The sequence below is a fragment of the Chiloscyllium plagiosum genome, unplaced genomic scaffold, assembly GCF_037043375.1.
Source record: "Chiloscyllium plagiosum isolate Xiang-an unplaced genomic scaffold, Cpla_swu_hap1 HiC_scaffold_25, whole genome shotgun sequence".
Lineage (NCBI taxonomy): Eukaryota > Metazoa > Chordata > Chondrichthyes > Orectolobiformes > Hemiscylliidae > Chiloscyllium > Chiloscyllium plagiosum.
The window spans coordinates 61,510,322-61,525,113 of record NW_028270163.1 but is presented as its reverse complement, the minus strand read 5'-3'; the positions used below and the strand labels follow the sequence as shown (position 1 = coordinate 61,525,113).

The window sequence follows — 14,792 nt, the reverse complement described above, 5'->3', positions numbered from 1 at the left end:
TACAGAATAACATATACCCAGGAGGGAGTTACAGACTGGAATCTAATCGAGGGGTTTGGGATGGATGATATATAGAATAACAGATACCCGGGAGGGAGATACAGACTGGAATCTAAAAGAGGGGTTCGGGGTGGTTTGAATACAGAATAACAGATACCCGGGAGGGGGTTACAGACTGGAATCTAAACGAGGGGTTCGGGGTGGTTTATATTCAGAATAACAGATACAAGGGAGGGAGTTACAGACTGGAATCTAATCCAGGGGTTCGGTGTGGTTTATATACAGAACAACAGATACCCGGGAGGGAGCTACAGACTGGAATATAATCGAGGGGTTCGGGATGGTTTATACACAGAATAACAGATACCCGGGAGGGAGTTAATGACTGGAATCTAATCGAGAGTTTTGGGGTGGTTTATATACAGAATAACAGATACCCGGGAGGGGGTTACAGACTGGAATCTAAACGAGGGGTTCGGGGTGGTTTATATTCAGAATAAGAGACACCCGGGAGAGAGTTACAGACTGGAATCTAATCGAGGGGTTCGGGCTGGTTAACATACAGAATAAGAGACACCCGGGAGGGAGTTACAGACTGGAATCTAATCGAGGGTTTTGGGGTGGTTTATATTCTGAATAACAGATACAAGGGAGGGAGTTACAGACTGGAATCTAATCGAGAGTTTTGGGGTGGTTTATATACAGAATAACATATACCCGGGAGGGAGTTACAGATTGGAATCTAATCGAGGGGTTCGGGGTGGTTTACATACAGAGTAACAGATACCCGGGAGGGTGTTACAGACTGGAATCTATTCGAGGGGATCAGGGGGGTTTATATACAGAATATTAGATACCCAAAAGGGAGTTACTGACTGGAATCTGATCGACGGGTTCGGGATGGTTTACATACAGAATAACAGATATCTGGGAGGAAGTCACAGGCTGGAATCTAATCGAGGGATTCAGGGTGGTTTATCTACAGAATAACAGATACCCGAGAGGGAGTTACAGACTGGAATCTAATTGAGGGGTTCATGGTGGTTTATATACAGAAAAACAGATACCTGGGAGGGAGTTACAGACTGGAATCTAATCGAGGGATTCGGGTTGGTTTATATACAGAATAACAGATACTAGGGAGTTAGTTACACACTAGAATCTAATCGAGGGTTTTTGGGGAGGTTTAAATACAGAATAACAGATACCCGGGAGGGAGTTACAGAGTGGAATCTAATCGAGGGGATCAGGGTGGTTGATATACAGAATAACAGATACCCGGGAGGGAGTTACAAATTGAAATCTAATCAAAGGGTTTGGGGTGGTTTATATACAGAATAACAGATACCCGGGAGGGAGCTACAGACTGGAATCTAATCGAGGGGTTCGGGATGGTTTATACACAGATTAACAGATACCCGCGAGTGAGTTACAGACTGGAATCTAATCCAGGGGTTCGGTGTGGTTTATATACAGAACAACAGATACCCGGGAGGGAGCTACAGACTGGAATATAATCGAGGGGTTCGGGATGGTTTATACACAGAATAACAGATACCCGGGAGGGAGTTACTGACTGGAATCTAATCGAGAGTTTTGGGGTGGTTTATATACAGAATAACATATACCCGGGAGGGAGTTACAGATTGGAATCTAATTGAGGGGTTCGGGGTGGTTTGTACACAGAATAACAGATACCCAGGAGTGAGTTACACACTAGAATCTCATCAAGGGGTTCGGGCTGGTTTATATACGGAATAACAGATACATGGGAGGGCGTTACAGACTGGAATCTAATCGAGAGGTTCAGGATGGTTTATATACAGGATAACAGATAAGCGGGCGGGAGTTACAGACTGGAATCTAAATGAGAGGTTCGGGGTGGATTTTATATAGAATAACAGATACCCGGGAGGGAGTTACAGACTGGAATCTAATCGAGGGGTTCGCGGTGGATTATATATAGAATAACAGATACCCGAGAGGGGGTTACAGACTGGAATCGAATCGAGGGGTTCGGGCTGGTTCATATACGGAATAACAGGTTCCCGGGAGGGAGTTCCAGACTGGAATCTAGTCGAGGGGTTCGGGGTGGTTTATATACAGAATAACAGAGACTAGGGAGTTAGTTACACACTAGAATTTAATCGAGGGTTTCGGGGAGGTTTAAATACAGAATAACATATCCTGGAGGGAGTTACAGACTGGAATCTAATCGAGGGGTTCAGGGTGGTTTATATACAGAATAAGAGACACCTGGGAGGGAGTTACAGACTGGAATCTAATTGAGGGGTTCAGGGTGGTTTATATACAGAATAACATCTACCCGGGAGGGAGTTACAGACTGGAATCTAATCGAGGGTTTTGGGGTGGTTTATATACAGAATAACATATACCCGGGAGGGAGTTACAGACTGGAATCTAATCGAGGGGTTCAGGGAGGTTTATATACAGAATAAGAGACACCTGGGAGGGAGTTACAGACTGGAATCTAATCGAGGGGCTCGGGGTTGTTTATATACAGAATAACAGATACCTGGGAGTGAGTTACACACTAGAATCTAATCGAGGGTTTCGGGTGGTTTAAATACAGAATAGAAAATACCCAGGAGAGAGTTACAGACTGGAATCTAATCGAGGGGTTCGGGGTTGTTTATATACAGCATAACAGATACCCGGGAGGGAGTTTCAGATTGGAATCTATTCGAGGGGCTCAGGGGGGTTTATATTCAGAATAACAGATACCCAGAAGGGAGTTACTGACTGGAATCTGATTGACGGGTTCGGGGTGATGTATATACAGAATAACACATACCCGGGAGGGAGTTACAGACTGGAATCTAATCGAGGGGTTCGGGGTGGTTTATATACAGAATAACAGATACACCCAGGAGGGAGTTACAGACTGGAATCTAATTGAGGTGATCGGGTGGTTTATATACAGAATAACAGATATCCGGGGCAGAGTTACAGATTGGAATCTAATCGAGGGGTTCAGGGTGGTTTTTATACAGAATAACAGACACCCGGGTGGGAGTTACAGACTGGAATCTAATCCTGGGGTTCGGGTTGGTTTAAATACAGAATAACATATCCAGGAGGGAGTTACAGATTGGAATCTAATCGAAGGGTTTGGGGTGGTTTATATACAGAACAAAAGATACCTGGGAGGGAGCTACAGACTGGAATCTAATCGAGGGGTTCGGGATGGTTTATACACAGAATAACAGATACCCGGGAGGGAGTTACTGACTGGAATCTAATTGAGGGGTTCCGGGTGGTTTATATACAGAATAACAAATACCCAGAATGGAGTTACAGACTGGAATCTGATCGACGGGATCGGGGTGGTTTCTATACAGAATATCAGAAACCTGGGAGTGAGTTAGACGCTAGAATCTAATCGAGGAGTTTGGGCTGGTTTATACAGAAGAACAGATACTTGGGAGGGAGTCACAGATTGGAACCTAATCGAGGGGTTTGGGGTGGTTCACATGCAGAATAACAGATACCCAGGTGAGAGTTACTGACTGGTATCTAATTGAGGGGTTTAGGGTAGTTTATATACAGAATGACAGATACCCGGGACGGAGTTACAGGCTGCAATCTAATTGCGGGGTTCAGGGCGGTCTATGTACAGAATTACAGATACCTAGGAGGGGTTACAGACTGGAATCTAACTGAGGGCTTTGTGGTGGTTTATACACAGAATAACAGATACCCGGGAGGGAGTTACACACTGGGATCTAATTTAGGCACTCAGGGGTGTTTATATACAGAATAACAGATACCCGGGAGTGAGTTACAGACTGGAATCTAATCAAGGGGTTCAGGGTGGTTTAGATACGGAATTACAAATAACCAGGAGGGAGTTATAGACTGGAATCTAATTGAGGGACTCAGGGGGGTTTATATACAGAATAACAGATACCCGGGAGGGCGTTCCAGACTGGAATCTAATTGTGTGGTTCGGGGTGGTTTATATACAGAATAACAGATACCTGGGAGAGAGTTACAGACTGGAATCTAATCGAGGGGTTCGGGGTGGTTTATATACAGAATAACCAATACCCGGGAGGGAGTTACAAACTGGAATCTAATCCAGGGGTTTGGGGTGCTTTATATACAGAATTACAGATACCCGGGAGGGAATTACAGACTGGAATCTAATTGAGCAGTTCGGGGTGGTATATGTACAGAACATCAGATACCCGGGAGGGAGTTACAGACTGGAAGCTAATCGAGGTGATCAGGGTGGTTTATATACAGAATAACGGATACCCGGGAGGGAGTTACAGACTGGAAGCTAATCGAGGTGATCAGGGTGGTTTATATACAGAATAACGGATACCCGGGAGGGAGTTACAGACTGGAATCTAATTGAGGGGTTCGGGGTGGTTTATATACAGAATAACAGATACCCGGGAGAGAGTTACAGACTGGAATCTAATCGAGGGGTTCAGGCTAGTTTATGTACAGAATAACAGATACCCAGGATTGGGTTACACACTAGAATCTAATCGAGGGGTTCAGGGTGGCTTACATACAGAATAACAGATACCTGGAAGAGAGTTACAGACTGGAATCTAATCAAGGCGTTTGGGGTGGTTTATATACAGAATAGCAGATACCCAGGAGGGAGTTACAGACTGGAATCTAATCGAGGAGTTTGGGCTGGTTTATATACAGAAGAACAGATACCCGAGTGGGAGTCACAGATTGGAATCTAATCGAGTGGTTCGGGGTGGTTCATATGCAGAAATACAGATACCTGGGAGAGTTTACAGACTGGAATCTAACGGAAGGCTTTGGGGTGGTTTATACACAGAATAACAGATACCCGGGAGGGAGTTATAGACTGGAATCTAATCGAGGGCTTCGGGGTGGCTTATATGCGAATAATAGATACCCAGGAGGGGGTTACAGTCTGGAATCTAATCGAGGACTTTGGGCTGGTTTTACTTCAGAATAACAGATACTTGGGAGGGAGTTACACACTGGGATCTAATCGAGGGGTTCGGGATGATTTATGTACAGAATAGCGGATACCCAGGAGGGAGTTACAGACTGAAATCTAATTTAGGCACTCAGGGGTGTTTATATACAGAATAATAGATAGCCGGGAGGGAGTTCAGACTGGAATCTAATCGAGGGGCTCAGGGGGGTTTATATCCAGAATAACAAATACCCAGGAGGGAGGTACAGACTGGATTCTCATCAAAAGGCTCAGGGGTGTTTATATACAGAATAACAGCTACCTGGGAGGGAGTTACAGACTCAAAGTTTGTGAGAAGATTCGTAGCTCGGGTGCTCGTTGTTGTGGTTCTGTTTGCCGAGCTGGGAATTTGTGTTGCAGACGTTTCGTCCCCTGTCTAGGTGACATCCTCAGTGCTTGGGAGCTCCTGTGAAGCGCTTCTGTGATCTTTCCTCCACCATTTGTAGTGGTTTGAATCTGCCGCTTCCAGTTGTCAGTTCCAGCTGTCCGCTGCAGTGGTCGTATATGGGTCCAGGTCGATGTGCTTATTGATTGAATCTGTGGATGAGTGCCATGCCTCTAGGAATTCCCTGGCTGTTCTCTGTTTGGCTTGTCCTATAATAGTAGTGTTGTCCCAGTCGAACTCCCGTTGCTTGTCATCTGAGTGTGTGGCTACTAAGGATAGCTGGTCGTGTTGTTTCGTGGCTAGTTGGTGTTCATGGATGCGGATCGTTAGCTGTCTTCCTGTTTGTCCTATGTAATACAAATTCCCAGCTCGGCGAACAGAACCACAACAACGAGCACCCGAGCTACAAATTTTCTCCCAAACTTTGAGTCTGTAACTCCCTCCCAGGTATCTGTTATGGGCGAGAGATGCTAAGACAAGCCAGGAAATGGGAATCCTGTGCCAACCGCCTAAGCGCCACATATGAACAACTCCGGTTCCTGCATGAATGCCGAAAGAATCGAATCCTTCCACCATGTGTCAGATACAGACCACCAGTCAACAACCCACAAGCCAGGAACACAGCCAGACAGAATGGATTCAGGATGATCCAGGTAATGATTACAGACGCTCACAATAGACTTCACAAATACAGACAAGAAATTGCGCGCCAAAAATCGTTAATTTCAAAAACCACCAATCAGGAATGGACCTGGACCATAGACCAGACTGTCACCATAGGACAGAACAGGTCCACACACCGCAAAAAAATGGCACTAAAAGAAAAAATGGCCAAACCAACCCACAACAGAGAGGACACCACCACACATACCCCCTTGGTTAGAAACCTCTCCCACAGACAGCTCACAGACACGGAAAGAACAATACTGGCCAAGGGACTCAACTACAACCACAGGGACGCCAAGACAGCAGACTTCCTAGCAGCACTAGAATGCACACTCAGGAACAATGGACTGACAGAAGAGACACAACAAACAGTGAGACAAAGTATCGTACCTCTGATAACAAGGAAAAGACAAACACATAACCTCAACACCAAGGAGAGGGAAGTACTAAAATCACTAAGAAACGATAAGAACATAATCATACTACCACCAGACAAAGGCAGAATGACGGTCATCCTGGACAAAGCAGACTACATCCAAAAAGCACAACAACTACTTGCAGATACCAACACCTACCAAAAGAGGGAGTTTGACCCCACCCCACAGCTCACCAATAGGATAAACAACACACTGAGGAACCTACAAAAAAACGGACAGATAACCAGGTCTGACCGACAGAGAATGAAACCTGAAAGCAACACCACCCCCAGATTCTATGGGCTACCTAAAGTGCACAAACCAGACATCCCACTCAGACCCATAGTATCACTACCAGGGACACCATCACACAAACTGGCTAAAGAACTACAGCAGAAACTGAAACATCTGATCAGCGGATCCAGACACACTATACAATCAACACAGGAATTCTTGGACATCATCAGAAATATACACATAGACAAGGAAGAAACTATGGTCTCATTCGATGTAACGGCACTGTTCACCTCTATCGACAAAACCCTAGCCAGAGAAACAATAGCTAACCTGCTAGACATACAGAACAGACAACAAGACGGGGAACCTATCAACAAAGACTGCACACTCAAACTACTGGACCTGTGTCTCACAACACACTTCACATTCAGCAACCAAATATATGAACAAATCAACGGCACACCCATGGGCTCACCCATCTCTGCACTCATAGCAGAAGCAGTAATGCAAAGGTTAGAACAAACAGTCTTACCGCAAATTCAACCCAAACTCTGGGTCAGATATGTAGATGATACCTTTGTAATAATTAAAAACACAGAAATAGAGAACACACACCGGATCATCAATGCCACACTCACAGGAATCTGATTCATGAGAGAGGAAGAAAAGGACAACCAACTCCCATTCCTCGACGTGATGGTACAGAGAACACCGAACGGAGAATTCACCACAAAGGTATACAGGAAAGCCACACACACAGACCAAGTCCTGAACTACGAAAGCAACCACCCCAACACACACAAAAGAAGTTGCATCAAGACACTGTTCAAAAGGGCCACAACACACTGCAGTACACCAGAACTGCAAAAAGAGGAAGAACAACACCTCTACAATGTATTCGCCAAAAATGGATACCCCACAATTTCATCAACAGATGCCTAAGGGAGAGACAACAGAACGAGGACATACCGCAACCCAAAGGACTAGCCACACTACCATACATCAAGAGCATTTCTGAACTGACAGCCAGACTACTGCGACCACTAGAACTCATAACAGCACACAAACCAACAGCCACTCTCAGACAACAACTCACCAGGACGAATGACCAAATACCCAGCATGAGCAAAACCAATGTAGTGTACAAAATCCCATGCAAGAACTGCACAAAACACTACATAGGACAAACAGGAAGACAGCTAACGATCCACATCCATGAACACCAACTAGCCACGAAATGACACGACCAGCTATCCTTAGTAGCCACACACGCAGATGACAAGCAACATGAGTTCGACTGGGACAACACTACTATTATAGGCCAAGCCAAACAGAGAACAGCCAGGGAATTCCTAGAGGCATGGCACTCATCCACAGATTCAATCAATAAGCACATCGACCTGGACCCAATATGCCGACCATTGCAACGGACAGCTGGAACTGACAACCGGAAGCGGCAGATTCAAACCACTACAAATGCAGGAGGAAAGATCACAGAAGTGCTTCACAGGAGGCTCCCAAGCACTGAGGATGTCACCTAGACAGGGGATGAAACGTCTGCAACACAAATTCCCAGCTCAGCGAATACAACCACAACAAGGAGTTACAGACTGGAATCTAATCGAGGGGTTCGGGGTGATTTATATACAGAATAACAGATACCCGGGAGGGAGTTACAGACTGGAATCTAATCGAGGGGTTCGGGGTGATTTATATACAGAATAACAGATACCCGGGAGGGAGTTACAGACTGGAATCTAATCGAGGAGTTCGGGGGTGTTTTTTTTGCAGAATAACAGCTACCCAGGAGGGAGTTACAGACTGGGATCTCATCGAGGGGCTCTGGGGGGTTTACATACAGAATAACAGATACCCGGGAGTGAGTCACAGACTGGAATCTAATTGAGGGGCTCAGGAAGGTTTATATACAGAATAATAGATACCCAGGAGGGAGTTACACACTGGAATCTACATTTTCCATAGCGTTGGAATAGGAAAGAAGCAGTCACCAAATGAAGATATTTAATTTGTGAAAAGGAAATTATGATGCTATAGGACACGAGTTGGGAAGTACAGACTGGCAGCAATTGTTCCACAGAAAGGGCACAGCAGACGTGTGGAGACTATTTAAGGAGCAGTTGTTGTGAGCGATGCACAAATTTCTTCCTCTGAGGGGTAAGAAGGGTAAGATTAAGGAACCTTGGATGATGAGAACAGAGGAGCTTCTCGTCAAAAGGAAGAAAGCAGCTTAAGTAAGGTGGAGAAAGCAAAGATCTAGCACAGCTTTAGAGGATTACAGGCTTGCTAAAAAGGAGCTCAGAAATGGACTGAGGAGAGCCAGGAGGGGGCACGAAAAAGGCTTGGCAGGAAGGATTAGGGAGAACCCAAAGACGTTTTACTCATACATGAGGAATAAGAGAATGATCAGGGAGAAGGTATGGCCGATCAGGGATAGCGGAGGGAACTTGTGCGTGGAGTCTGAGCAGATAGGGGAAGCCCTAAATGAGTTTTTGCTTTGGTTTTCACCAAGGAACTTGTTGTGAATGAGAACTTTGAGGAGCTGGGATACATTCTTGACCAGATCAAGATTGATGAAGTTGATGTGCTGGAAATTTTAGCAAACAATAAGATTGATAAGTCCCCAGGGCCAGACCAGGTTTATCCTAGGTTGCTCCAGGAAGTGAGAAAGGAGGTTGCTAAGCCACTGGCAAATATTGCTAAGCCACTTTGCCTCCTCACTATCCACGGGAGTCATACCAGAGGATTGGAGGGAGGCAAATATTGTTCCTCTTTTCAAGAAAGGGAATAGGGAAATCCCTGGCAATTACAGACCAGTCAGTCTTACATCTGTGGTCAGTAAAGTTTTGGAAAGAATTCTGAGGGATAGGATTCATGACTATTTGGAAAAGCACAGTGTGATTAAAGGCAGTCAGCATGGCTTTGTGAGAGGCAGGTCATGCCTCACAAATCTTATTGAATTCTTTGAGGAGGTGAAAGTGAGGACTGCAGATGCTGGAGATCAGAGCTGAAAATGTGTTGCTGGAAAAGCGCAGCAGGTCAGGCAGCATCCCAGGAGCAGGAGAATCGACGTTTTGGGCATGGCTCATGCCCGAAACGTCGATTCTCCTGTTCCTTGGATGCTGCCTGACCTGCTGCGCTTTTCCAGCAACACATTTTCAGCTTCTTTGAGGAGGTGTCAAGACAGGTCGATGACGGTCGAGCAGTGGATGTGGTGTGTGTGGACTTCAGCGAGGCATTTGATAGGGTTCCCCATGGTAGGCTCATTCATAAAGTCAGGAGGTATGGGATACAGGGAGATTTGGCTATCTAGATTCAGAGTTGGTTGGCTGACAGAAGGCAGAGAGTGGTTGTAGATGGAAAGTATTCTGCCTGGAGGACAGTGTTGAGTGGGGTCCCGCAGGGTTCTGTTCTTGGGCCTCTGCTCTTTGTAGTTTTTATAAATGACTTGGATGAGGAGGTTGAGGGGAGGGTTAGTAAATTTGCAGATGACACAAAGGTTGGAGGTGCCGTTGATAGTATCGAGGGATATTGCAGGCTGCAGTGCGACATAGACAGGATGCAGAGCTGGGCTGAGAAATGGCAGATGGAGTCCAACCTGGATAAATGTGAAGTGATGCATTTTGGAAGGTCGAACTCGATGCTGAATATAGGATTAAAGACAGGATTCTTGGCAGTGTGGAGGGACAGAGGGATCTGGGTGTGCAAGTACATAGATCCCTCAAAGTTGCCACCCAAGTGGATAGGGTTGTTAAGAAAGCATATGGTGTTCTGGCTTTCATTATCAGGGGGATCGGGTTTAAGAGTCATGAGGTTTTGCTGCAGCTCTACAAGTCCCTGGTGAGACCACACTTGGAATATTGTGTCCAGTTCTGGTCGCCTACTATAGGAAAGATACAGAGGCTTTGGAGAGGGTGCAAAGAAGGTTTACCAGGGTGCTGCCTGGACTGGAGGGCTTACCTTATGAAGAAAGGTTGACTAAGCTCAGACTTTTCTCTCTAGAGAGAAGGAGGAAGAGAGGTGACCTGATCGAGGTATACAAGGTAATGAGAGGCGTGGAAAGAGTCAATAGCCAGAGACTTTTCCCCAGGGCAGGATTGACTGGTACGAGGGGTCATAGTTTTAAGATATTAGGAGGAAGGTATAAAGGAGACGTCAGAGGTAGGTTCTTTATGCAGAGAGTTGTGAGTGCATGCAATGCATTGCCAGCGGTGGTGGTGGAAGCAGAGTCATTGGGGACATTTAGGCAACTGCTGGACATGCACATGGACAGCAGTGAGTTGAGGGGTGCGTAGGTTAAGTTATTTTATTTTACATTAGGATTAATCCTCGGCACAACATTGTGGGCTGAAGGGCATGTTCTGTGTCATACGTTTCTATGTTCTATGGAATCTAATTGAGCTGTTCATGGGGATTTATATACAGAATAACAGATATCCGGGAGGGAGTTACACACTAGAATCTAATCGAGGTGTTCGGAGCGGTTTATGTACAGAATAACAGATACCCGGGATTGAGTTATAGACAGGAATTTAATTGAGTATTCGGGGTGGTTTATGTATAGAATAACAGATACCTGGGAGAGAGTTACAGACTGGAATCTAATCAGGGGGAGGGGTTCAGGGTGGGCTGCATAACTGAGTCACAAAAATGTATTTGCTGTGATCCTACCTGAATTGACTCTGACACCTGTTTGTGCCTGTTTTTTGCAGATTGCAGTTCTTCATCTGTTATTGCCTCTCGCAATGCCTGTTGGGAAATGAGGGAGTCTAGCTCCAATAATGTTGACACATGGCAGTACAGGTTCGTGAATCTCTCCCTGTAGCAGCTGAAGTGAACTGGAACAAGAGACAGCAGGAGCAATGAGATGTTCTGTCTGACTGTGTTTACTGTACAAATAATCAAAGCTTACATTCCCTCGGACACATCCCCAGCAATCCATGCAGCCCATTAATCAACATCCTGTTCCAAACATCTCAAGTTCACACATTGTAAGGAAGATATAAATGTGCCTTACATCCTGCCAGGCTTGCAGTACGAAGAGTAGCTAATGTCTGGTGGGACTCTTTGCCATTATAACCTAGTTCTGGGAATTGACCTCCAGATTGATAGTGACAAAGCAACATGAGAATTCAAAAATGATGCTCAGAATTCTTGAACAGTAATAAATCCTGCCAGTTAAACAGTGATAGGCCAAAAGAAATATGGAAACATTGAAACCAGCAGCAGGAACAGACCAATCAGCTCATCAAGACCATTCTACCATTCAAAATGATCAAACAAAGCAAAGGATGAAAATAAATGGGGAAAATAAACTGTGGGAGTAAACTTGCAAGTAAGACCAAGATAGACAGCAAGACTAACTTTAAAAGAGAAAAAGTCAAAGTGAACACAGGCTCCTTACAACACTTATATTCATCCATAAAAATGATCCCAATCTTCCAGTTGCCTCCCACTTCACCACCCTACCGTGTTCCCTGGCTGACATCTCTGTCTCAGACTCACTGCAGTACTCCAGCCAAGCTCAAAACAAGCTGGAAGTACACCACCCCATGTTCCACAGGGGTGGTCTATAGCCTTCTGGACTCAATACAGAGTTCAACAACTTCAGGGCATGAAGCACCTTCTCCCATGACCTTACCCCACCTTCACACAACAGGCCTTATCACAGAGTCTGCTTTTACACACACTAACAGTCTCTATTAGCAGCTAGTCGTTCTCCCAGGCTGACCTTTGCCCTTTCTTTTCGTTCCCTTTGGGGTTTATCTTTTATTCTTAGCCTCTGCACCACCCTATCATCTGCATAAACACAAGCGTTTTCCAAGCTCCATCATTTCTGAGGAAGGGTCACCAAATCTGAAACATTAACTCTGATTTCTCTCCACAGATGCTGCCCGACCTGCTGAGTTTTTCCAACAATTTCTGTTTTTGTTTCTGTACTAGAGAGAGATATCAGGGTCTGTCCTGTACAGGGAGCAGCCAGACTGTGAGATTAAACTGGCAGGGGATCAGAGTTCAACAATAGTCCAGCAACAGCAGCAAAAATCACCACCAGAGAAAGAATGAAAGAAATTTTCACAACAGCATGTCTCATTCACAACAACCTCAGGGTAGTCAGCACAAAGGAAGCAGTGAAAGCTCACAATGACAATTCCACACACCGATTTCAAACATCTGCAGCGGGAGGTAGAGGAACTTGCTGCGATGATGAGAAGGATTGCGTTGTCCAGGAGCAGCGCAGACTGAGTCAGAGGACGGCAGGAGCAGGAGGAAGGCAATGTCGGGACTGAGTTCCAGCACCTCCTGAGTGTAGACACGGAACCGCTGCACCTGTCAACCACAACAGACATGCAGAAACCAGGAGGACATTCCAGAGAAATGGCCACTCACACACACACGCAGCACACATACTCACAAACAAGTGTCACATATACCGGGGTACATCAGAATGTGACAGTGAGGGGTGTGGGGTATATCAGTGTGTTACAGTGAGGGGTGTGGGGTATATCAGAGCGTTACAGTGAGGGGTATGGGGTATATCAGAGTGTTACAGTGAGAGGTGTGGAGTATATCAGAGTGTTACAGTGAGGGGTGTGGGGTATATCAGTGTGTTACAGTGAGGGGTGTGGGGTATATCTGGATTAGTGGTGCTAGAAGAGCACGGCAGTTCAGGCAGCATCCGAGGAGCAGTAAAATCGACGTTTCGGGCAAAAGCCCTTCATCAGGAATAAAGGCAGAGAGCCTGAAGTGTGGAGAGATAAGCTAGAGGAGGGTGGGGGTGGGGAGAAAGTAGCATAGAGTACAATAGGTGAGTGGGGGAGGGGATGAAGGTGATAGGTCAGGGAGGAGAGGGTGGAGTGGATAGGTGGAAAAGGAGCTAGGCAGTCGGACAAGTCATGGGGACAGTGCTTAGCTGGAAGTTTGAAACTAGGGTGAGGTGGGGGGAGGGGAAATGAGGAAACTGTTGAAGTCCACATTGATGCCCTGGGGTTGAAGTGTTCCGAGGCGGAAGATGAGGCGTTCTTCCTCCAGGCGTCTGGTTGTGAGGGAGCGGTGGTGAAGGAGGCCCAGGACCTCCATGTCCTCGGCAGAGTGGGAGGGGGAGTTGAAATGTTGGGCCATGGGGCAGTGTGGTTGATTGGTGCGGGTGTCCCGGAGATGTTCCCTAAAGCACTCTGCTAGGAGATATCCAGTCTCCCCAATGTAGAGGAGACCGCATCAGGAGCAACGGATACAATAAATGATATTAGTGGATGTGCAGGTGAAACTTTGATGGATGTGGAAGGCTCCTTTAGGGCCTTGGATAGAGGTGAGGGAGGAGGTGTGGGCGCAGGTTTTACAGTTCCTGCGGTGGCAGGGGAAGGTGCTAGGATGTAGGTGGGTTGTAGGGGGGCGTGGTCCTGACCAGGTAGTCACGGAGGGAATGGTCTTTGCAGAAAGCGGAAAGGGGTGGGGAGGGAAATATATCCCTGGTGGTGGGGTCTGTTTGGAGGTGGCGGAAATGTCGGCGAATGATTTGGTTTATGCAAAGGTTGGTAGGGTGGAAGGTGAGCACCAGGGGCGTTCTGTCCTTGTTACGGTTGGAGGGGTGGAGTCTGAGGGCGGAGGTGCAGGATGTTGGAGGGCATCTTTAACCACGTGGGAAGGGAAATTGCGGTCTCTAAAGAAGGAGGCCATCTGGTGTGTTCTGTGGTGGAACTATATCAGAGTGTTACAGTGAGGGGTGTGGGTTATATCAGTGTGTTACAGTGAGAGGTGTGGGATATGTCAGAGTGTTACAGTGAGGGGTGTGGGGTATATCGGTGTGTTACAGTGAGGGGTGTGGGGTATACCAGTGTGTTACAGTGAGGGGTGTGGGGTATACCAGTGTGTTACAGTGAGGGGTGTGGGGTATACCAGGGTGTTACAGTGAGGGGTGTGGGGTATATCAGCGTGTTACAGTGAGGGGTGTGGGGTATATCAGCGTGTTACAGTGATGGCGTTGGGGTGTAGATGTAGTAATGTTGGATTTGCTCTGGTTTCCCCTCCAGCTGTGTGAATTCCACAGCAGTGACAGTGCGATGTGGTACAGTAG

General features: G+C 46.3%; 1 protein-coding gene across 1 annotated transcript in view; it reads right to left on the bottom strand.

The window, feature by feature from the left end:
• LOC122546823 (ankyrin repeat and fibronectin type-III domain-containing protein 1-like) overlaps window positions 1–14,792 on the bottom strand; it is a 513,035-nt gene that overhangs the window by 10,727 nt on the left and 487,516 nt on the right. Inside the window, exons 20-21 of the mRNA XM_088000787.1 lie at window positions 12,880–13,048; window positions 11,390–11,556 (exon numbers count right to left, since the gene is read on the bottom strand). Of these exons, the coding sequence (XP_087856913.1) occupies window positions 11,390–11,556; window positions 12,880–13,048 (336 nt within the window). The remainder of the gene's footprint in view (window positions 1–11,389; window positions 11,557–12,879; window positions 13,049–14,792) is intronic.